Source organism: Nematolebias whitei, chromosome 14 (assembly GCF_014905685.2).
Source record: "Nematolebias whitei isolate Nwh7 chromosome 14, NemWhi1, whole genome shotgun sequence".
NCBI classification, from domain to species: domain Eukaryota; kingdom Metazoa; phylum Chordata; class Actinopteri; order Cyprinodontiformes; family Rivulidae; genus Nematolebias; species Nematolebias whitei.
The window spans coordinates 29045450-29069967 of record NC_056511.1 but is presented as its reverse complement, the minus strand read 5'-3'; the positions used below and the strand labels follow the sequence as shown (position 1 = coordinate 29069967).

At 45.6% G+C, this 24518-nt stretch overlaps 1 protein-coding gene across 1 annotated transcript in view; it reads left to right on the top strand.

Moving 5' to 3' along the window:
* robo4 (roundabout, axon guidance receptor, homolog 4 (Drosophila)) overlaps positions 1-24518 on the top strand; it is a 187736-nt gene that overhangs the window by 89670 nt on the left and 73548 nt on the right. Inside the window, exons 9-15 of the mRNA XM_037687651.1 lie at positions 3340-3511; positions 3591-3779; positions 4074-4116; positions 12768-12880; positions 19233-19535; positions 19627-19728; positions 23319-23333. Coding sequence (XP_037543579.1) covers positions 3340-3511; positions 3591-3779; positions 4074-4116; positions 12768-12880; positions 19233-19535; positions 19627-19728; positions 23319-23333 — 937 coding nt within the window. The remainder of the gene's footprint in view (positions 1-3339; positions 3512-3590; positions 3780-4073; positions 4117-12767; positions 12881-19232; positions 19536-19626; positions 19729-23318; positions 23334-24518) is intronic.

The window sequence follows — 24518 nt, the reverse complement described above, 5'->3', positions numbered from 1 at the left end:
GCTGTCTGCTCTGTGATACAGAGTCCTGATGACTCCTAACTTGTGCTCCAAAGGGTGATGGGAGTCAAACTGCAAATACTGGTCTGTGTGGGTGGGTTTGCAGTACACCTCAGTTTGCAAATGTCCTCTATCAGAGACTGAGACCTCACAGTCCAAGAAGCCAACTTGCCATTTTTTTCATCTTCTCGTGTGAACTTGATGTATTTATCCACAGAGTTGATGTGGTCAGTAAAATGTTGGACTTCCTGAGATTTAATTTTAACCCAGGTGTCGTCAACATACCTGAACCAATGACTTGGTGGTGTCCCTGAAAAGGACGTCAAGGCTCTCTTTTCTACCTCCTCCATGTACAGGTTGGCAACAATAGGAGAAACTGGAGACCCCATAGCACACCCATGTTTCTGCCTATAATATTGCTCCCCATATGTGAAGTAGGTTGACTGCAGGCACAGTTTCAAGAGTTGACACAGTTGTTCTGTGGAAAGCGTGGTCCTGCTGCTCAGAGTGGTGTCTGATTTTAATTTTAAACTGACCACCTCTACTGCATCATCAACAGGAATGCACGTAAAGAGTGATGTGACATCAAAAGAGACCATTGTTTCATCAGTCTCCATGATGACATCCCTCACCTTATCCACAAAGTCCATGGTGTTCTGTATGTGGTGTTCTGAGCTGCCAACTAAAGGGATGAGTACAGACGCCAGATATTTGGAAACATTGTAAGTGACAGAGTTAATCATGCTAACAATTGGTCTTAAAGGTACACCTTGTTTGTGGATTTTAGGTAAACCATACAGACTAGGTGTGGCCTCCCCTGGGTACAGTCTGTGGTACAGAAAACGGTCAATAGCCTTGTCCTGCTCCAAAATTTTCAGGCAATCTATCAATTTCTTCTTGTAACCACTTCCTGGATCTCTTTTCAGAGGTTCATAAGTGTTTACGTCACTAAGGAGTGTCATAACTTTCTCATGATAGTCTTTCTGGATCAAAATCACTGTGCACCTTCCTTCCAGTCAGCCAACAGGTGAAAAGGAGGAACCCAGACCCAGACCAGTGGTCATTCCATATGTTGAGGGAGTATCAGAGAAACTGAGACGTTTATTTTCTAAACATAACGTCCCAGTGGCTTTTAAACCCCAAAATACATTACGGCAAAGACTGGGTCATCCCAAAGATCCAGTCCCCCGGCACAAACAGAGTAATGTTGTGTATGCTGTTCAGTGTCAGGAGGGCTGTGATCAGTCTTACATCGGGGAAACAAAACAGCCACTGGCCAAAAGGATGGCCCAGCACAGAAGATCAACATCATCAGGCCAGGACTCTGCGGTCTACACTCATCTCCAGGCCAGCGGTCACTCTTTCAGGGATGAAGATGTGCACATCCTGGATAGAGAGGAACGATGGTTTGAGAGAGGAGTAAAGGAGGCCATCTTTGTGAAAAGAAACCGTCCATCATTAAACAGGGGTGGAGGCCTACGTGTTCAATTGTCCCCCTCTTACAATGCTGTGATTACTAGTATCACTCAGCCCTCTGTGAATAGTAAACAGCCATCAGTGTGCTAATGATCCATTGTTAGGCTGATGGTCCTTCTTGAGCATGTGATCAGCTGGTTTTGGTTGTCAGCAGCAAAACTGGGTGATCCACTCTGAGAAGGTGCTCTTTAAGAGACTGAGCTGAAAACAGCACCTCAGACTGAAGAAGTCTCTCGGACGAGAGACGAAACGTTTCTACATTTTTTGTTGTTTTGCTTTGTTTTGGTTTTTTTGAATGTCCAGAGGACCAGATTTAACTTTTTTAGATTTTTCTACCTGGATTATTGAGCATGCATCAGGACGTTTGTCTCTATGTGGCACTGGGATGGACTTGCGACCCGTCCAGGGTGTACCCCGCCCCTCGCACAGTGATTGCTGGACATGGGCACCGGCGACCCCCGTGACCCAAAATGGAATAAGCGGGTAAAGATAATGGATGGATGGAAACTAATTTTGTGTCATAAACTCTGCAAATATGGACACAAGTTTACACAAGTCCAATACAGTGGACCATTAAACAGATGCTGGAACTATCCACGCCAGCTAGATTTGTCCCACTCAGAGGTAGAAAGAGTACTAAAATAACACACACAAATAAATATTCAGTTACTCTGTTGAAGAACTACTCAATTACAAGTAAAATATACTCAAGTAAAAATAAATAGTCATTAAAAATTAACTTTGAGTAAAAGTTCCCAAGTTCTTTTATAGCAGGAGGTAGAGCTGCAATTTCAAGCCTGGCCCAACCCGAAATTTGGGCCGGGTCGGGCCAAAATGATGTGCTTGATGGGCGGGCTAGGTCGGTCTCGGGCTTTTGATGCGGTTTTAAAATGGGAGAACTCACTCTACACAGCAAGCTGTGAAACCTGCTGATGTGTGTCAGGTGCACGCTCACGTCCGACCGGCCGGTTGAAAGAGGTAAAAAAAAAAAAGTCCTGTGAAGCTTCAGATGGATCATCAGATCAACGGCCGCGCACGCCCGCTGACCGGTCGGATGTATCACCCGCCGTGCACGTCCAGCTCCACACCTGCTGTCATCTGTGGTGAAGGAAGTAGCAGCATCTACAAAAGCCGAAGCAAGCAGCATGTTCAATTAAAATAGCCTTGTTTTATATTTTTCCAAATAATTTAGCTCTAAAAATATTTTTGTTCATCTGTATAATAGCATGTCTTTAGAGTTGATTTTCTTAGGCTATTCATTTTGTATGTTAATATCCATTTGGTGAAACAATAAATCTTATACATTCCTTTCTTTGAAATATGTTTTTAAATCATGTCAAACTGATTTACTTACAAAAGCAGTAAAAGCTTAAATTCTTTCTTACTTTCTTTTGTGTGTGTGTGTGTGTGTGTGCGTGTGCATGTGTGTGTGTGTGTGTGTGTGGGGGGGGGGGTGTCAGGTGTAATTACATAATTACAGGCAAATTGGTCGGGTTGGGCTCGGAATAAATGGCTACGGGCTGGGACCGGTTCTGATTTTTTAGGCCCTAATGGAACTCTTAACAGGATGGGGTCTCAAAGGACGAGAGAACAACTTTTAAATTAAATAAAAATCCTCATATTTTAATATGTAATTTCAAAACAAAATATCCCCACACTCACAGAGGTGGAAAGAGTACTAAAGTGCTCTAAAACATTACTACTAGTACCAAAACACATTCCAGTTCAGCCCATCACACAATTAGACAGCAGGGGTGGAAATGTGACGACTCACAGTGTCCAACTTCAAAATTTTGAAGTTAATGAAAAAGAAAACCTGTTGAGTTAGTTTATCTTTTTGTTTAATGTAGTTTTCTTTGTTTTAAGGTATGGTGTGTGGAGGCTGGTCAGAAGCAGTACCAGAACTGGACTGTGGGCAGCGGGCAGCACAGCCTGAACATCTCCACTGTGAAAGCAGGACAGCAGTACTGGGTCACCATGGCAGCAGTGAACGGAGCAGGAGTTGGAACGCTTAGTGACCCTCATGGATTCATCATCAGTGAGATCAGCAGCTGTCTGCATCATTTTATTCTGTGCTTCTGTCAATCCCTGCATCATCCCTTCCTGTTGTTCTGCAGACCCACCGTTTGAAACTCATCCAGAGACGGAGAAGAATGTGTCTGGTGTGCTGGACCTGCTTCAGGACCCGGTGCTGATCGGTAGCATGGGTGCCGTCCTGTGGTGTGTCCTCATGGTTGCAGCTGTCTGCCTTTTCAGACGCCACAGCAGTATGGATCCTTTGTTAGCCCGACATGGCAAGGCTAAAGGTTTGATTGCAGACAATTGAAGTGAAGTGTTCTCTATTTGAGAATTAAAACAAAGCAACAACAAAATAAATCAACTGGACTGCTACTCTGTAGATGAAAACAGTTCACATCACATCTTTCTCAATAAAAAAAAGCTTCTTTATCTACATAATAGAAGTCTCGTTGTTGTACTTTGTAACTTTTTGCATTTACCATGTCCTGTATAACTAAAAGTTTTTCCCCATTTCTGATTTCATTGTGTTTTTTCTGTTAAACAAATATTTTTTTAATGTTTTGTTCATCTTATTTTTGCAGGTCTGCATAGACTAGCCAATGAGAATGTGATCATAAAACACAGGTAACCGTCCTGTTTTAGCAGCAACATTACAGGTTGTTGTGAGTGCGTGAGGAGAGAGCAGAAAACTAACACATTTATAACTTCTGACAAAAATGATTAAAGTTATGTTCAAATACCACGGGATGAGCTGCCTGCGCTGAAAGGGGTTGGATATTATGAGGCTTTACAGGAGAAATGGCAGAGATTGAACATTTTCTGACCTGAACTCACTTTAAGGAGTGTCGAATCACCAAATTAACAAGGAGTTTATTTTAGAATCAGAATCAGAATCAGTTTATTATCGCCATGTCAATGAACGAGGTTCACAAACTAGGAATTTGCTTCGACATAAGGTGCGAATAGTAGTAAAGTAAAATAAAGTAAAAATAAAGTAAAAATTAAGTAAAAATGAGAACATTACATAAGACATAAGCCTGTGTACACCCACAAATAAAGTAAAATTAAAAACATAACATAACCATATGTACACCCATACAATAGAAAACAATAAAAAAGCTTAGAGAACAGTACATATGGAGTATTCAATTATAATACAGATGTAATGTGACCAAAGCAGAAATTATGAGGTAGCATTATGTGTGTTCAGGAGTCCAACAGCAGAGGGGAAGAAACTGTTCTTATGGCGGGATGTTCTGGTCCAAATGGACCGAAGCCTCCTGCCTGAGGGGAGTGGTTCAAACAGTCCGTGTGCAGGGTGAGCAGGGTCAGCTGTGATCCGACCTGCTCGCCTCACAGTCCTGGAGATGTACAGGTCGTGGAGGGATGGAAGGCTGCAGCCGATCACCTTCTCAGCTGAGCGCACAACGCGCTGCAGTCTGAGTCTGTCCCTGGCAGTGGCCCCGGCGTACCACACCGTGATGGAGGAGCTGAGGATGGACTCGATGATGGCTGTGCAGAACTGCACCATCAGCTTGGCCGGCAGCTTGGCCTTCTTCAGCTGTCGCAGGAAGTACAGTCTCTGCTGGGCCTTCTTGATGAGGGAGCTGATGGTCGGCTCCCACTTGAGGTCCTGGGTGATGGAGGTGCCGAGGAACCGATAAGAATTTGCAGTGGTGATGGGGGTATCATTACAGGTGAGGGGGGGGCAGAGGGGCTGTGGCTTTCCTGAAATCCACAATCATTTCCACTGTCTTCTGGGCATTGAGTTCCAGGTTGTTGCTGCTGCACCAGGTCACCAGCCGGTCCACCTCCCTCCTGTATGCAGACTCATCACCGTCCGAGATGAGCCCAATGAGGGTGGTGTCATCTGCAAACTTAATAAGTTTCACAGAGTCATGGCTGGAGGTGCAGCAGTTGGTGTACAGGGAGAAAAGCAGGGGGGAAAGCACACAGCCCTGTGGAGATCCTGTGCTTATAGTCCGAGTGTCCGAGACAGCTCTCCCCAGCCGCACGCACTGACTCCGGTCTGTCAGGAAGTCTGTGATCCACCTGCAGGTGGAGTCAGGTACATGGAGCAGGGAGAGCTTGTCTTGGAGCAGAGCAGGGAGGATGGTGTTAAATGCGGAGCTGAAGTCCACGAACAGGATCCTGGCGTAGTTTCCTGGGGAGTCCAGGTGCTGCAGGATGAAGTGAAGAGCCAGGTTTATTGCGTCATCTACAGACCTGTTAGCCCTGTAGGCAAACTGCAGGGGGTCCAGGAGGGGGTTGGTGATGGACTTGAGGTGAGATGAAACCAAGCGTTCAAAGGTTTTCATGACTACAGACGTGAGAGCTACAGGTCTGTAGTCATTTGGTTCTGTGACACGTGGCTTCTTGGGGACAGGGACGATGATGGAGGACTTGAAACAGGCTGGGACGTGGCATGACTCCAGTGAAGAGTTGAATATCCCTGTGAAGACCGGAGCCAACTCTCCTGCATAATGTCTCAGCGTGGAGGGTGACACAAGGTCTAGGCCTGCAGCCTTATGTGTATTCAGCCTTTTAAAAAGCCTCCTTACTTCATCCTCTTGTACAGAGATAGCAGGGGGTTGTCGGGGGCAGTCCCAAGTGGTTAAACCAGTTGAGCTGGGGTTGGTGTGGAGGATGGAGGAATGTGAGTCCATGACTTCAAATCGTGAATAGAAGTCGTTCAGATCGTTTGCCAGTTTGAGATTGTCTGTAGAATGAGGTGCTCTGGGCTTGTAGTTAGTTATCTCTTTCAGCCCCCTCCAGACAGAGGCAGAGTCGTTTGCAGAGAACTGTTGTTGCAGCCGTGCATTGTACCTGGATTTAGCCTTTGACACCTCCCTGCTAAATCCATACTTTGCACGTCTGTAGTTGTCTCTGTCCCCCTCTCTGAAAACAGCCTCCTTCTGCTGACGAAGCTGTCTTAGTTTGGATGTGAACCAGGGTTTATCATTATTGAAAATGACTCTGGAGCGTGATGGGATGATGCTGTCCTCACAGAAATGTATATATGACGTCACAGTGTTTGTGTATTCATCTAGACTGTCTGTAGAAGCCCTGAACAAGTCCCAGTCTGTGGTGTCCAAACACGTGCGTAGCTCCTCCACAGCTTCACTGGTCCACTTTTTGGATGTCCTCACCACAGGTTTTGAGAGCTTCAGTCTCTGTCTGTATGCAGGTATGAGGTGAATCATCTCATGATCTGAGAGACCCAGGGCAGCACGAGGCACAGCACGATAAGCACCGCTCACTGTGGTGTAACAGTGATCCAGCGTGTTTCCTTCTCTTGTCGGGCATGTAATAAACTGTTTATATTTAGGTAGTTCATGCCTGAGGTTTGCTTTGTTAAAATCTCCAAGGATGATAACAAGGGAGTCCGGAAAAGTTCGCTCTACACTCGTAATCTGGTCCGCGAGCGCGCGCTCAGCCTCGTGCACGTCCGCGCACGGTGGGATGTAAACAGCGGCCAGAATGAATGAAGTAAACTCACGTGGAGAGTAGAACGGTTTGCAGTTTATGAAGAGATATTCCAGAGAAGGAGAGCAGTGCTGGGAGATCACTGTCACGTCGGAGCCCCAGGCGTTGTTGATAAAGAAACAGACTCCTCTGCCTTTCCTCCAGAAAGTTCCCGCTGTTTGTCAGCGCGGAGGAGCTGGAAACCCTCGAGATGGAGCGCGGAGTCCGGGGTCTGCTCCTTGAGCCATGTCTCCGTGAAGCACAGCACACAGGAGGAGGAAAAATCGCTGTTCCTTCTCATCAGCAGCGCTATCTCGTCCATTTTATTGTAGAGGGAACGGATGTTGGAGAGAAATATCCCAGGTAAAGGTGTGCGTGTACCGCGCCTCCGGAGACGCATGAGCGCTCCGGCTCTTCTGCCCCTCCTGCGAAGTCTCACTCTTTTGGCCAAAAAGTGCACAAGTTCTGCAGCAGGCACTAAATAAACTGGAGTAATGTCCTCATGGGTTGTAATTCTGATGTTTAGTAGCTCCTCGCGAGTGTAGGAGCATGCAGACACATGATTAAAGCACAAAAACCGAAAAAACAGAGCGCACCAGAATGCCAGGGCGACCGTACATGGCGCCATCTTGGATAGGAATCCAAGATGGCGCACAGATCCTTTACTGTGCCCAATGAATAAACTAGGGGGTTGTCTTTGATAGAATTCAGTTCCACCCAGGAAATAGGACTTGCATTTTCTCTACATTATGACAAATAAGATCAAAAACCAAAGTTGTGTAGTAAAGACTAAAATTATTCATTCATTCATTCATCCTTTATTTAGACAGATAAATCACACTGAGCCTCGGAGACTCATTTACAAGACCAACATTAGACCTTCTTTTTAGATTAGTAAACCTATTTTGGTGGAACTCAGGGGTGTTTGCCTTTCAAAATGTACGAAGAGATCATGAAATCTAAGTTAATAAAAAGATTTAAAGTAGAAAATTATATTGTGACCTAAGGGATGAAAACCTGAGACAAATATTAGTTTCAGAGATGTTGGGTGACTATTGTAACAAATAATTCGGTAAGGTTTAATAATGAGAGGACATGTTTTTTTAAGTTTGTGCTGTTTTGTGATTGTAATTCAAAGAGTTGAATTCTTTAACTTTTCTAAATGGAAGTTAAGACAAGTTGAGTTTACAGTGAGGAAAATAAGTATCTGAACACCCTGCGACTTTGCAAGGTCTCCCACTTAGAAATCATGGAGGGGTCTGAAATTTTCATCTTAGGTGCATGTCCACTGTAAGAGACATAATCTAAAAAAATAAAAAAAATCTGGAAATCACAATGTATGATTTTTTTAAAGAATTTATTTTTGTGTTACTGCTGCAAATAAGTACTTTGTATATGAATGCCTGTGAAAATCATTGTTAATATTTGGTACAGTAGCCTTTGTTTGCAGTTACAGAGGTCAAACGTTTCCTGTAGTTGTTCACCAGGTTTGCACACACTGCAGTAGGATTTTGGCCCATTCCTCCACACAGATCTTCTCTAGATCAGCCAAGTTTCTGGGCTGTCGCTGAGAAACACGGAGTTTGAGCTCCTTCCAAAGATTTTCTATGGGGTTTAGGTCTGGAGACTGGTTAGGCCACACCAGAACCTTGATATGCTTCTTACGGAGCCACTCCTTGGTTATCCTGGCTGTGTGCTTCAGGTCATTGTCATGTTGGAAGACCCAGCCACGACCCATCTTCGATGCTGTAACTGAGGGAAGGAGGTTGTTCCCCAAAATCTCACAATACATGGCCCCGGTCATCCTCTCCTTAATACAGTGCAGTCGTCCTGTCCCATGTGCAGAAAAACACCCCCAAAGCATGTTGCTTCCACCCCCATGCTTCACAGTAGGGATGGTGTTTTTGGGATGGTACTCATCATTCTTCGTCCTCCAAACACGGCGAGTGGAATTAAGACCAAAAAGTTCTATTTTGGTCTCATCTGACCACATAATTTTCTCCCATGACTCTTCTGGATCATCCAAATGGTCATGGACAAACTTAAGACGGGCCTGGACGTGTGTTGATTTAAGCAGGGGAACCTACCGTGCCATGCATGATTTTAAATTATGACGTCTTAGTGTATTACCCACAGTAACCTTGGAAACAGTGGTGCCAGCTCTCTTTAGGTCATTGACCAGCTCCTCCCATGTAGTTCTGGGTTGATTCCTCACCTTTCTTAGGATCATTGATACGCCACGAGGTGAGATCTTGCATGGAGCCCCAGTCCGAGGGAGACCGACAGTCATGTTTAGCTTCTTCCATTTTCTAATAATTGCTCCAACCGTTGATCTTTTTTCACCAAGCTGCTTGGCAATTGCCCCGTAGCCCTTTCTATCCTTGTGGAGGTCTACAATTTTGTCTCTGGTGTCTTTGAACAGCTCTTTGGTCTTAGCCATGTTAGTAGTTGGAGTCTTACTGATTGTGTGGGGTGGACAAGTGTCTTTATGCAGCTAACAATACAGGTGCTTCTAATTTAGAATAATAAGGTATGTGGAGGTGGACTTTTTAGAGGCGGACTAACAGGTCTTTGAGGGTCAGAATTGTTGCTGATTGGCTGGTGTTCAAATGCTTATTTGCAGCAATAACACACAAATAAATTATTTTAAAAATCATACATTGTTTCAAATCTTTGACGTATTTTAAGTTCTGTCCCAAATTCTTATCCTGGATCAAAACGTTACATACTCTCCCTATGGCTGCTGTACGGACTAACAATAACCTCTCAAGTTATTTCCAACTACAACGCGGTACAAGACAGGGGTGTCCTCTTTCACCACTCCTATTTGCTATTGCAATGGAACCACTGGCATTGGTCTTACGGCAGAACCCTAAAATTAAGGGGATTCTTCGTGGTGGGCTAGAACACAAGGTCTCTCTATATGCAGATGATATGCTTCTATTTATATCAGATCCATAGCAAAGTATTCCGATGTTATTGTCTGTAATTTCTAAATTTGGAGAAATAGGCTACAAAATTAATGTTCAAAAGAGTGATTTAATGCCAGTCTCATCTATGTTCAGGCAACAAATTACATCTAACCCCTTTAAAGTCAATCTAAAAAAATAAAGTATTTAGGTTTATGGGTCACGCGAAGCCACAAGGACCTTTATCAGGGCAATTATCGACCACTACTCTCTAGTTTAAAGAAGGATCTGGATAGATGGGACACTATTCCCATTTATTTGGGTGGAAGAATCAATTCTATAAAAATGTGTATACTTCCTAAACTTTGGTATTTGTTCCAATGTATACCCATCTGCCTGACAAAATCCTTTTTCACCAACTTAGATAGTCAGATTTCCCAGTTTATATGGAATAAGAAACAACCACGTTGAAAGAAATTCTACATTTACCTCGAACAACTGGTGGCTTGTCCCTGCCAAATTTCCTCTACTATTATTGGGCAGCAACTATCAAGCCTCTACTTTACTGGTTGAGTAGAGATGATGTCAAACCTAGCTGGGCAGATTTGGAGGAGAGCTCAACGATACAAACATCTCTTGCTATTGTGCTCCAGCCTACCATTTAAAAAAACAATCTCTTCGTATACACAGAATCCTGTCGTTATTCATTCAGTCAAAATTTGGAATCAATCAAGAGCCTTTAATCTTACTGAGATGTGGCTGTCTGCTCCGTTAGCAAAAAAACACCTGTTTACACCTTCGGTTATGGACAGGGCATTTGACAGTTGGGTGAAATCTGGAATGTGGTCTTTAAATGATCTATATATAAATAATAGATTTGCCTCTTTTGAAGAGTTGTCTCAGAAGTTTAATATTCATAGATCCCGTTTTTTTAGATACTTGCAAATTAGACAGTTTGTCTCATCTACTTTTACTGAGTGTTTTCCTCTACACCCCTCTTCCTTGTCAGATCTGATATTTAAATACAAGGCTGGTACAAAGCAGCTCATGGGTAAAAAAAATATATATAATGCTTAATGAAAATAAATTGACTAGTCTGGAGGATCTTAAGCAAAGATGGGAAGGGGAATTGGGAGAGTCTATACTAGAGTCAACTTGGCTACAAGTTTTAAATAATATCTCATCCTCATCAATGTCTCTTAGGCATTCTTTTATACAGTTTAAAGTTGTCCATTATCTTCACTGGTCAAAGGACAAACTCGCAAGATTCAAGACAGACCTGGATCCCACATGTGACCGTTGTAAGACTTCTCCAGCTACTCTGTTGCACATGTTTTGGATGTGTCCAAAACTACATGATTTATGGAGCTCAATTTTTGAAACTTTTTCAAAAATAACAGGACAAATGATTCACCCTATGCCTCTAATTTCACTATTTGGCGTATTTCCCCCTGTTCTAGCTCTGAATAAACTAGAATCTAAGGTCGTTTTCACACCTGATAGTCCTGTAGACTCGGTTCGGGACCAATATTCATGAGCTTTTGTTTACATTTGAGCTGGTGAGTTTGCATTCACACTGCACTGTGCAATCGAGTCAACCTGTTGAACCAACCTATTCCCCCACTCGCCTGTGGGGGCGCTGCACCAAGAACTACTGAAAGAAACAACACAAAAACCTCTGAAGACACGTCTTCTTCTTCTTCTGGAAATAAAAATAAAAACGAAGTGACATCAAGTTTTAGCAGTTTTAGGAGTTATATTTTGTCATTTTTCAAAAATGGACTTAGCATGAGCAGAAGATGAGACAGAAGACCATGGAGAATATTGTTTTTCCACACAAGGCAGCTGACGGCTCCATATAAGGTCAGAGAAATGCGTGTTTGTTTACCCTGTGGAGCGGGGCTCGGTCTGTTTACATTCACACTGCACTCGAACCACGCTGGAGTTCGCTTCTACCGGACCGAGACCTAGGTTTTAGCCCGGGCCAGAGTTCGCCTTTTTGTTCCGTGACAAGAGTTCGATGGCGAGTTCACACCTCCCTAAACGAACCGGACTTTCTAGGAAAACGAGCTAGAGTTCAATTAAAGCGGACTAAACAGGGCTAGTGTGAATGCACCCTAATATGATTGTGTACTCCTCCTTGTTGGCCATAAGACTTATTCTCATCAAGTGGAAGGACCCTCTACCTCCAACATTTGGCCACTGGATTACAGACGTAATGAGCCACATTCATCTGGAACAGATTAAGTTCACCACTAGAGCTTGCGCTGGAAAATTCTACGCTTCATGGCAACCATTTATTTGTTATATTGAGACTATGTCAGCCTGTGATTTTGACTCATGATTATATTATGCTGAATGTATATAGCCCAATGACTCACTATCAAATATATGTATAGTTTTATATATACTTTAAACATGTTTTGTTTTTTTCTTTTTCTCATGTGAATATCTGGTATCGAGGGGAGGGGTGTACATGTTTGTTTGTTTGTTTGTTTGTTTGTTTGTTTTGTTTATTTAGCTGTTGAAAAAAAGATAATAAAAAATACCTGGATCAAAAAAAAAGATCATACATTATGATTTCCAGATTTTTTTTTTAGATTATATCTCTCACAGTGGACATGCACCTAAGATAAAAAATGTCAGACTCCTCCATGATTTCTAAGTGGGAGAACTTGCAAAGTTGCAGGGTGTTCAAATACTTATTTTCCTCACTGTATATGCTTCTTATCTTAATAATAAAAGTTCACTTTTGTCTATATTTAATTTATAATAAAAAAATTTGCAACTATGTTTTTTTTATTTTTTTTATTTACAATTCTTCTATAACCTCCAAAACTTCTGAAGAACCTCAATTTTCTTAAACATTTTTCCAAATGGCATGACCCGTCTCTTCAATAGGATGGCCTCTGCAGACCTGCCATGGCTCTCTGGGAGCTGGAGACCCCCCTTCAACAAGAAGTACCAGGACCTGTGGGCCCAGGGTCACAATCATTCTGAAATTAGGAGTACCAGTGAGTATTTATTGTGATTTTACACAGATTTCTGGAGCCATGTCTGTCTTGATAAATATATTAGTTGCAATAACTAAAGAAACGTTGGAGGGTACCAACTCTGCTGCTGCTCAAAATTTTAACATCAGTCAATCCATTTATCCCTCCCTGGGCTGCCACCTTACCGTGGTGGAGGGGTTTGAGTGTCCCAATGACCCTAGGAGCTATGCTATCAGGGGCTTTACCCCCCTAGTAGGGTCACCCAAGGCAGACAGGTCCTAGGTGAGGGACCAGACAAAGTGCAGCCCAAACAACCCTATGATGAGAAAAAGAAATGGACTTGATGTTCCCTTGCCCGGACGTGGGTCACCGGGGCCCACTCTGGAGTCAGGCCTGGAGGTGGGGCACGCGGGTGAGCGCCTGGTGGCCGGGCTTTTACCCATGGAACTCGGCCGGGCACAGTCTGAAGAGGAGACGTGGGTCCCCTTGCCCATGGGCTCACCACCTGTGGGAGGGAGCAAAGGGGTCGGGTGCAATGTGGGATGGGTGGTGGCCGAGGGCGGGGACCTTGGTGGTCTAATCTTCGGCTACAGAAGCTGGCTATTGGGACGTGGAATGTCACCTCACTGGTGAGGAAGGAGCCTGAGCTGGTGTGTGAGGTTGAGAGGTTCCGGCTAGAAATAGTCGGACTCACCTCTACACATGGCTCTGGCTCTGGAACCAGTTTCCTTGAGAGGGGTTGGACACTCTTCCACTCTGGAGTTGCCCCTGGTGAGAGACGCTGAGCAGGAGTGGACATATTTATTGCCCCCCATCTTGGTGCCTGTGTGTTGGGGTTCACCCCGGTGAATGAGAGAGTGGCCTCCCTCCACCTACGTGTGGGGGGACGGGTTCTGACTGTCGTTTGTGCTTATGCACCAAACGGCAGTTCAGATTATACACCCTTTTTGGAGTCCTTGGAGGGGGTACTGGAAAGTGCACCTCCTGGGGACTCCCTTGTTCTGCTGGGGGACTTCAATGCTCATGTGGGCAATGACAGTGAGACCTGGAGGGGTGTGGTTGGGAGGAACGGCCCCCCTGATCTGAACCCGAGTGGTGTTCTGTTGTTGGACTTCTTTGCTCGTCATGGATTGTCCATAACGAAAACCATGTTCAAGCATAAGGGTGTCCAAATGTGCTCTTGGCACCAGGACACCCTAGGCCACATTTCGATGATCGACTTTATTGTCGTCTCATCTGGTCTGCGGCCAAATGTCTTGTACACTCGGGTGAAGACAGGGGCGGAGCTGTCCACTGATCACTACCTGGTGGTGAGTTGGCTCCGATGGTGGGGGAGGATGCCGGTCAGACCTGGCAGACACAAATGTATTGTGAGAGTTTGCTGGGAAAGTCTGGCAGAGTCTCTTGTGAGACGGAGCTTTAACTCCCACCTCCGGGAGAACTTGAATCATGTTCCGGGGGAGGTGGGGGACATTGAGTCTGAGTGGGCCATGTTCCATGCCTCTATTGTCGAGGCGGCTTACCAGAGCTGTGGCCGCAAGGTTGTCGGTGCCTGTCGCGGCGGCAACCCTTGAACCCATTGGTGGACACCGTTGGTAAGGGATGCTGTTAGGCTGAAGAAGGAGTCCTATTGGGCCTTTTTGACCTGTGGGACCCCAGAAGCAGCTGATGGGTACCGGCAGTCCAAGTGACATGTGGCTCGGGTGGTCGCTGAGGCAAAAACTCGGGCATGGGAGGAATTCAGAAAGGCCATGGAGAATGACTTCCGCACGGCTTCGAGGCGATTCTGGTCCACCATCCGGCGTCTCAGGGGGGGAAAACGGTACACCACCAACACTGTTTATGATGGGGGTGGTGTGCTGCTGACGTCAACTCGGGATGTCATGGGTCGGTGGGCAGAATACTTTGAAGACCTCCTCAATCCCACCGGCACGTCTTCCACTGAGGATGCGGAGCCTGGGGACTCTGGGTTGGGCCCTCAAATCCCTGGTGCTGAGGTCACCGAGGTAGTTAAAACGCTCCTCGGTGGCAGGGTCCCAGGGGTGGATGAGATTCGCCTGGAGTTCCTTAAGGCTCTGGATGTTGTAGGGTTGTGTTGGCTTACGTGACTGCAATATTGCATGGACATTGGGGGAAGTTCCCCTGGACTGGCAGACCGGGGTGGTGGTCCCCCTATTCAGAAAGGGGGACCATAGAGTGTGTTCCAACTACAGGGGAATCACGCTGTTAAGCCTTCCTGCTAAGGTCTATTCGGGGGTTCTGGAGAGGAGGGTCCATCAGATTGTCGAACCTCGGATTCAGGAGGAGCAGTGTGGTTTTTGTCCTGGTCGTGGAACACTGGACAAGTTCTACACTCTCAGCAGGGTCCTGGAGGTTGTGTAGGGGTTTGCCCAACCAGTCTACATGCGCTTTGTGGACTTGGAGAAGGTGTTCGACCGCGTTCCTTGGGGAACCCTGTGGGGGGTACTCTGGGAGTAGGGGGTACCGGGCCCTTTGATATGTGCTGTTAGGTCCCTGTATGACCGGTGTCAGAGCCTGGTCCGCATTGCCGGCAGTAAGTCGGGCTTGTTCCCGGTGAGCGTTGGACTCCGTTTTGGTGGGCTTTATGGTGGCCGTTTTGGTGGCTTTAGGATTGTGTCTCTGCTTTTTGCAGATGATGTGGTCCTATTGGCTTCATCAGATTGTGATCTACAGCTTTCGCTGGAGCGGTTCGCAGCCAAGTGGAACACGGCCGTGATGAAGATTAGTTCCTCCAAATCCGAGGCCATGGTCTTGAGCCCGAAAAGGGTAGAGTGCCCTATCCGGGTAAGGGACGGGGTCCTGCCCCAAGTGAAGTAGTTCAAGTATCTTGGGGTCTTGTTCACGAATGAGGGAAAAATGGAACGTGAGATCGATATGCAGATATTCGCAGCATCTGTAGTGAAGCAGGCGCTGTACAGGTCTGTCATGGTGAAGAGAGAGCTGAGTCAAAATGCAAAGCTCTCAATTTACCGATTGATCTACAAAGTACGTTTCTACCCTCATCTATGGTCATGAGCTTTGGGTTGTGACCGAAAGAACGAGATCTCGGATACAAGCGGCCGAAATGAGTTTTCTCTGCAGGGTGTCTGGGCTCTCCCTTAGAGATAGGGTGAGAAGCACGATCATCCAGGAGGGACTCAGAGTAGAGCCGCTGCTTCTCCAAGTCGAGAGGATCCAGTTGAGGTGGCTCGGGCATCTGTTTAATATGCCTCCTGGACGCCTCCCTGGTGAGGTGTTACGGACACGTCCCACTGGGAGGAGACCCAGAGGACAACCCAGGACATGCTGGAGGGACTATTTTTCTCGGCTGGCCTGGGAACGCCTTGGGATTCCCCCGGAGGAGCTGGACCAAGTTGCTGGGGAGAGGGATGTCTGGGCCTCCCTTCTTAGGCTGCTACCCCTGCGACCCGAAACTGGATAAGTGGAAGAAAATGGATGGATGGATGGATGAATCCATCCATCCATCCATCCATCATTTACCCGCTTCTTCCTTTTCTGGTCACAGGGGCTAATGGTACTCATGTCCAGCAGTCCCAATGTAAGAAGCGGGGGTCACCCTGGACAGGTCCATCACAGAGACCTAGACAGGTCTCCAGTCCATCACAGAGACCTGGACAGGTCTCCAGTCCTTCACAGAGACCTGAATAGTTCTCCAGTCCATCACAGGGACCTGGACAGGTCTCCAGTCCATCAGAGGGACCTGGAAAGATCTCCAGTCCATCACAGGGACCTGGACAGGTCTCCAGTTCATCACAGGGACCTGGACAGGTCTCCAGCCCATCACAGGGACCTGGACAGGTATCCAGCCCATTACAGGGACATGGACAGGTCTCCAGTCCATCACAGGGACATGGACAAGTCTCCAGTCCATCACAGGGACCTGGAAAGATCTCCAGTCCATCACAGGGACCTGGACAGGTCTCCAGTCCATCACAGGGACCTGGACAGGTCTCCAGCCCATCACAGGGACCTGGACAGGTCTCCAGTCCATCACAGAGACCTGGAAAGTTCTCCAGTCCATCACAGGGACCTTGACAGGTCTCCAGTCCATCACAGGGATCTGGATTGGTCTCCTGTCCATCACAGAGACCTGGCCAAGTCTCCAGTCCATCACAGGGAGGACAGGTCTCCAGTCCATCACAGAGACCTTGACAGGTCTCCAGTCCATCATAGGAACCTGAACAGGTCTCCATCCCATCACAGGGACCTGGACAGATCTCCAGCCCATCACAGGGACCTGGACAGGTCTCCAGCCCATCACAGGGACCTGGACAGTTCTCCAGCCCAGCACAGGGACCTGGACAGGTCTCCCGTCCATCACAGAGACCTGGACAAGTCTCCAGTTCATCACAGGGACCTGGACAGTTCTCCAGTCCATCACAAGGACCTTGAGAGGTCTCCAGTCCATCACAGAGACCTGGACTGGTCTCCAAACTCACCTTCAGAGAAAGGATTAAAGGCTTGCTAGCCTTTGCTAATTTGAATGCCAGCAAAAAACTTGCCTTGCTAGTTGACTCTTGAATCGTAGTTTGTCGGTTAAAAAAATGTTGCTGAGTCCGTAAAATAGCTGTCAACCTCTGAGCTGTAGCTGCTCGTTCTTGCGTTGACTGCTTGCTAGCGTAGTTGGCATGCTTCATAGCCATGTGACGGCTGATATTGTACTTTTTGAAAACTGCACCTGTTTTTTGGCATATACGTGCAGACTTTGATAGGATTTGAGTGAAAAAACATTTTGTTGTCCATTCTGTATTGAACACTCAGCACTCACTGTCCACTTTTCTTTGATAAACTCATTTTTATAGAAGGGCTCATAGGGCAAAGCTAAAAAGTGAGGAAGGGAGTAATATTATTATTATTATTATATTAGCAGAGGATGCTGAGGAAACTGCTCCATATCCTGAACAACACGTCACACTCCCTGCATGACACCCTGGACTCTTACTGCAGCACCTTCAGTCATAGACTGAGACCACCGAGGTGCTCCACAGAACAACACAGGAAGTCCTTCTTCCCTGTGGCTATCGAACTTTTACACTCCTCCCCCTTTCTACACATAGGATAATAAAATTAATCCTGCACCACAATAAACAAATGTTTCTGTCTGCACCTGTTTTAGACCGTAGTTGCTGGTATTTTTATATTCTCTGTTATTTTTTATTGTCTGATTCCTTGTGTTTGTTCCTTTATACTGAAACTCTGGCACAACAATTTCCTGCGGGATCAATAAAGTTCTGTCTGGTGCTGCTCATAACATTAGAATATCATGAAAAAGTTGATTTATTTCAGTAATTCCATTCAAAAGTGAAACTTGTATATTATATTTATTCATTACACACATACTGATATATTTCAAATGTTTATTCAAGGATTCAAGGTTCTTTATTTTTCATACACACCACATGTGGTACATATAGTGGAACAAAATTGTGTACACAGGGTCCCAGTTACATCCAACAAAAGTATAAAATGTAAAAGATAAACAGTATTAAGATCTAAGATATGAACTAAGAAAAACGTTAAACTAAAAAATACATTAAGTACTAGTAGTACAAAAACAATACATCAAAACTTTAGTGTGACTTCTAGTTGTTATAACAGGTGTCATTACATCTGACATGAATAACAATCTTACTGTATTAATGTTTAGCCTTGGTCAACAGTTAAAATTAGAGTTTAATGTCATCTGTTTGGCCCCCTGAATGCATTTGCCTATGGTCACTGGTGTCCCTAGTGTCTCAGTTTGAACCACAAAGCTGTCAATTACCAAAGTCTGTTCACTTACTTGGTGTGTCACTGAGTAAGAAAATTTGTTTAAAATGTGATTGGGTTGGTGGTGAATAGGGCTTAAGTCTTAACACTGCTTTCTCAAAACCATCACCCAGCTGTCTTGGAGTCCAGCTGGTTTTGGTCTGCAGGAAAACTGCTACAGGATGCTACAGGAACTACTCCTAGTGGCTCTGCACTGGCTAAGGTGGCCTGGCTAGCTAATAGAATATCAAGAGTATGGAGGTGAGCTTCTAATTCAGAAAATTCATACAGCTTCTCCTCAAAAGCTACTAAGACTATGTTTATTAGATGAAGTAGATGAATAGGTAATAATCTGACATATGGAGCAAGTGAGAACAGAAGAATGAGTGAGAGAACAGAAGCCAAGGTGAGCAAAGTTAAAGCTATTCCCTTGATAAATTAGAGAGAACTTGTTTGAAGGCTCAGCAGCAGGCTCACTGCAGTCTACACCTGTAGACACACATGCATGTACACTTTTTTTTTGAGACCTTCACTTTTTTGTCATCACAAACTGCTATCAGAATTAATATTGCAAACTACTCTTTGTGTTAATAAATGTCATCAGGTCTCCCAGTCTCATCTAAGGACACCAGTGCGACTGACGGTTGTGGTGTTTATGGAACGTTTTATGTGGACTTGATGGGCAATGGGATGAAGACCTTCAACAGTCCTGGACATTCTGCAAAATTGTCTCAAGATTTTCTTCATCAGCAAGGAACAGAGACCATCCAGATTTTCACACAGCCTGCCTCCAAGTCTTCGTCCTGTAGCAGCCGTGAAAGTCTGCCCTGGAAACAGGCCATACGGCCTCAACCAAAGATGGGTCTGCTGAGGGAGTCATGGGAAAAAAAGACCAATGACAAGCAAGGTAAATGACTAAGATCTTTACATTTGAAAGTGTTTTTGTGGGCTTCTAAGGTAGGTGTTAACTCACTGAAGACTCTACCATTTTGTCACAGAATTACAAGCAGTGAACAGTGTGCCCCTACTGTCCAGGAGCCAGGCTTGTCCCTTCAGGGTCTGCAGGCAGAGACTCAGTCACATTCCAACAGGACACCATGGTATAACAATTTTGTTTGATTTTTCATGTGTCATCTAGTCAGTAAATGGATGGTAAATGGACTGTACTTATATAGCGCCTTCTATCTTATTTCAAGATATTCAAAGCGCTTTACACTACAATCTGTGTCCTCATTTACCCATTCATACAGCACTCTACTAGATCTCTACAAAGCTAATTGAACAAATCATTCTAATGAGACTAATCAGTGCTTTAGATCAAATTCATACACTGATGGGACACACATCAGAGGCTATGAGGGGTTCAGTGTCTTGCCCAGGGACACTTCAGTATGTGAATGCTGATGGATTCAAACCCCCAACTCTTTCATTGGAGGACAACTGCTCTAACCACTCAGCCACAGCTGCCCCTTCTGTGAAAAGGGGCAAAGAGCAGAACAGGCCCATGGTTGTATCCATGGGCCATATAAATGGTAAATGGTAAATGGACTGTACTTGTATAGTGCCTTTCTATCTTATTTCAAGATACTCAAAGCGCTTTACACTAAAATCTGTGTCCTCATTTACCCATTCATACAGCACTCTACTAGATCTCTACAAAGCTAATTGAACAAATCATTCTAATGAGACTAATCAGTGCTTTATCACATTCATACACGGATGGGACACACATCAGAGGCTGTGAGGGGTTCAGTGTTTTGCCCAGGGACACTTCGACATGTGACTGCTGGTGGATTCGAACCCCCAACTCTCGCATTTGAGGACGACTGCTCTAACCACTCAGCCACAGCCACCCCTTATCTTACTATATCTTACTGCTGAATTTGTCATTCAAAATTCAGAGTAAATTGTGAGAAAATTGTGGCAAATTTTCTCTTGCTGTCTCACTGGCATGAGTGCAGGTATTTTGGGGTGATTCTTTTTAAGTCTACCTCACAAATGATGTTTACCAACAGTCACAACCCAGTGAGAAACAGGCTTTAGTGTTCCACAGCGTAAGTTTTATAGTGGAATATCTCATATATCTGATAAAACTGCAATGTCATTAATAAACACTTTTTTCACCTTTTATGATGTTTATCTACTGGTGAGGTTAGTCAAAGACCATGATGAGGGAAACGTGTCAGGAGACAGAGGGAGAAGAGGAAAGTCAAGAATGTAGGACTGAGGGTTGCAACTTTAAATGTGGGGACGATGACTGACATAGGTAGAGAGTTGCCTGACATGATGCAGAGAAGGAAAGTAGATGTTTTATGTGTCCAAAAGACCAAGTGGAATGGCAGCAAGGCTCGCAGCATTGGAGCAGGGTTTAAACTGTTTTATCACGGTGTGGATAGACAAAAAAATGGAGTAGGGGTGGTCCTGAAGGAGGAGTTGACAAATAATGTAGTAGAGGTGAAAAGAGTGACAGATAGGGTGATGTGGCTGAAGGTAGAAGTAGAAGGTCTAATGCTTAATGATGTCAGTGGTTATGCACCACAGGTTGGATGTGATGTGGAGAAGAAAGATAAATTTAGGAAAGATCTGGATGAAGTGATAGACAGTATTCCCAGGGAGGAGAGAGTGGTGATCAGAGCGGACCTGAATGGACATGTTGGTGAAGGAAACAGGGGATGAGGAAGTGATGGGTAGGTTTGGTGTCAAGGAAAGAAACCAGGAAGGACAGATGGTGGTGGACTTTTCCAAGAGAAGAGAAATGGCTGTAGTCAACACCTATTTCCAAAAGAGGGAGGAACAAAGAGTGACCTATAAGAGTGGAGGAAGGACTACGCAGGTCGACTACATTCTGTATAGAAGAGGAAACCTGAGGGAGATTGGAGACTGTAAGGTTGTGGCAGGGGAGAGCATGGTCAGACAGCATCGGATGGTTGTGTGTGGAATGACTGTTGTGAAGAAGAGAAAACGAGTAACATCAGAGAAGAAGATCAAATGGTGGAAGATGAAGAAGGAAGAATGTTGTGAGAAATTCACAGAGAAGCTGTTAAAGGCTCTGGGTGGAAAGAAAGAGCTTCAAATGACTGGGTTAATGCAGCAACAGTAATTAGAGAGGTAAGACATGTAGGAAGGTACTTGGTGTGTCATCTGATCAGATAATGGATGATAAGGAAATCTGGTGGTGGAATAATGAAGTGCAGGAAGCTATTCAAAGAAAGAGGTTAGTCAAGAAGAAATGTGACAGTGAGAGGACTGAAGCGAGGAGACAGGAATATAAGGAGATGGGACATAGAGCAAAGATGGAGGTAGCAAAGTCAAAGTGGAAGGCATATGATGAGTTGTATGGGAGGCTGGACACTAAAAAGGGTGAGAAGAACTTGTACCGATTGGTGAGACAGAGGGATCAGGCTAGAAAGGATGTGTAGCAGGTTAGGCTTGTTAAAGATAGGAATGGTAATGTTTTAACAAGTGAGGAGAGTGTGACAGGAATATGGAAGGAGTACTTTGAGGAACTAATGAATGAAGAGAATGAAAGAGAAAAAAGAGTAGAGGTCATAGAAACTGTGGACCAGAAAGTGGGAAAGATTAGAGAGGGTGAAGTCTGGAAAGCTCTGAAAAGAATGAAGGACCTGATGACATACCAGTCGAGGTTTGGAAATGCCTTGGAGAGATCAGGTTTTTGACTCAAACATTCAATGGCATATTTGAGGGTGAGAAAATGCCTGAGGAATGGAGGAGAAGTGTGCCACTATTAAGAACAAGAGTGATGTACGAAGTTGTAGCAACTGCAGGGAATGAAGTTTATGAGTCACACAATGAAGATCTGTGAGAGAGTTGTGAAAGCAAGACTTGGGCGAGAGGTGACTGTGAGCAGCAGTATGGTTTCATGCTGAGAAAGAGCACCACAAATGCCATCTTTGCTTTGAGAATGTTTATGGAGAAGTACAGAGAGGGTCAGAAAGAACTCCATTGTGTCTTTTTGGATTTAGAAAAAGCATATGACAGGGTTCCGAGGGAGGAGGTGTGGTGTTATATGAAGAACTCTGGAGTGGCAGAGAAGTATGTTAGACTGGTACAGGACATGTACATTGGTGCTTGAAAGTTTGTGAAGCCTTTAGAATTTTCTATATTTCTGCATATATAAGACCTAAATCACCATAAGATTTTCACACAATTCCTAAATGTAGAGAGAACCCAGTTCAACAAATGAGACAAAAATATCATATTATAACTGGTCATTTATTTATTGAGGAAATTTATCCAATATCCATATTACAATAACTTCAACTAAATGTTTCTGGTAACTGTTACTCAGTCCTGCACACCAGCTTTGAGGAATTTTAGCTCATTCCTCCATACTGTCAGGATTTGTGTTTGGCACAGAACCCAGTAGCGCAGGCAGGACTCAGGACCAGGGAGGAAATTAAAGCACTTTAATAATACAAAATAATAAGCTGACATGGCAGCAAAACACTTACATGTCTCGAGGGAAACCAGGGACACAAGGAAAACCAGAAACACAGGATGATACCAGACGATGCCCAGACGATGCCCAGACAATGAGAAATACAAAGACGTAGACTTATATACAAGCACACACTGAGAAACGATCACACACACCTGGCAGGACACGAAGGTGGAGACTATCAGACAATCAGAGAAAACAGGGAGAACAGACAAGGAAGGCCCAGCAGAGGGCGCCATCCTTACAGTACCCTCCCCCCAAGGACGCCCCCTGGCGTCCCCAGAAACCCCTCAACCCCAAAAATAAAAACTAGGGCAGGCGGAGGGAGGAACTGCAAGGATGGAGGGCACGAGAAGAACACAAGGACAAGAAACCAAAAACCGACAGGACGAGGCCTGGGAACTAAACACAAAGACTAAACACCAGAAAACATCAAAAGTTCAGGGGGCGGCCGGGAGGCCGTCCGACCTGAGGAGCGAGTTCAGGGGGGTGGCTGGGAGGCCATCCGACATGAGGAGCGAGCTCAGGGGGGCGGCCGGGAGGCCGTCCGACATGAGGAGCGAGTTCAGGGGGGCTGCCGGGAGACCGTCCAGAATGGGTCAACAATTCAGGTGGACGGCCAATGGAAAAGTTCACCCTGAGGGTCCATGACCGCCCAGCACGGGGAAAGAAAGGCAAGTGGGGGAATCATCGATTCCACAGGCAGGTTGACCCAGGATGCTGCCGCTGGCATGGAACTTCCCACGAAAGGCGAGAAACACGTAGGAGACGTCGAGGAGCACACGGGGGCGTCGAGGAGCACACGGGGGCTTCAGCGGGCATCGAGGACATGTCTGTGGACTGTGTGGAGGCCTCTTGGGTCTGCGAGGGAGCCTCAGTAGTCTGCGTGGAGGCCTCAGCAAGCTCAGGATCCCCAGGCTGAGGAACCTCTGCAGATTCAAGATCTTCGGTGGCAGGTTCAAAATCTTGGGCAAGAGGCGCAGAGTCTTCGGCGGAAGTTGAAGAGTCTTCGGCGGATGGTGTGAAGAACCCAGGACTACAGATGATGTGAGGGGCATCTTCCGGGACCCCCTCAAGACAGGAAATGTGAGAAGCGTCCTCCAGGACCCCCTCTAGACAGGAGACGTGAGGGGCGTCCTTGAGGACCCCCTCGAGACAGGAAACGTGAGGGGCGTCCTCCAGGACCCCCTCGAGACAGGAAATGTGAGAGGTGTCCTCCAGGACCCCCTCAAGACAAGAAATGTGAGAGGCGTCCTCCAGGACCCCCTTGAGACAGGAAACGTGAGGGGCGTCCTCCATGACCCCCTCGAGACAGGAAACGTGAGGGACGTCCTCCAGAACCCCGTCGTGACAGGAAACGTGAGAGGCGTCCTCCAGGACCCCCTCTAGGCAGGAGACGTGAGGGGTGTCCTGGAGGACCCCCTCGAGACA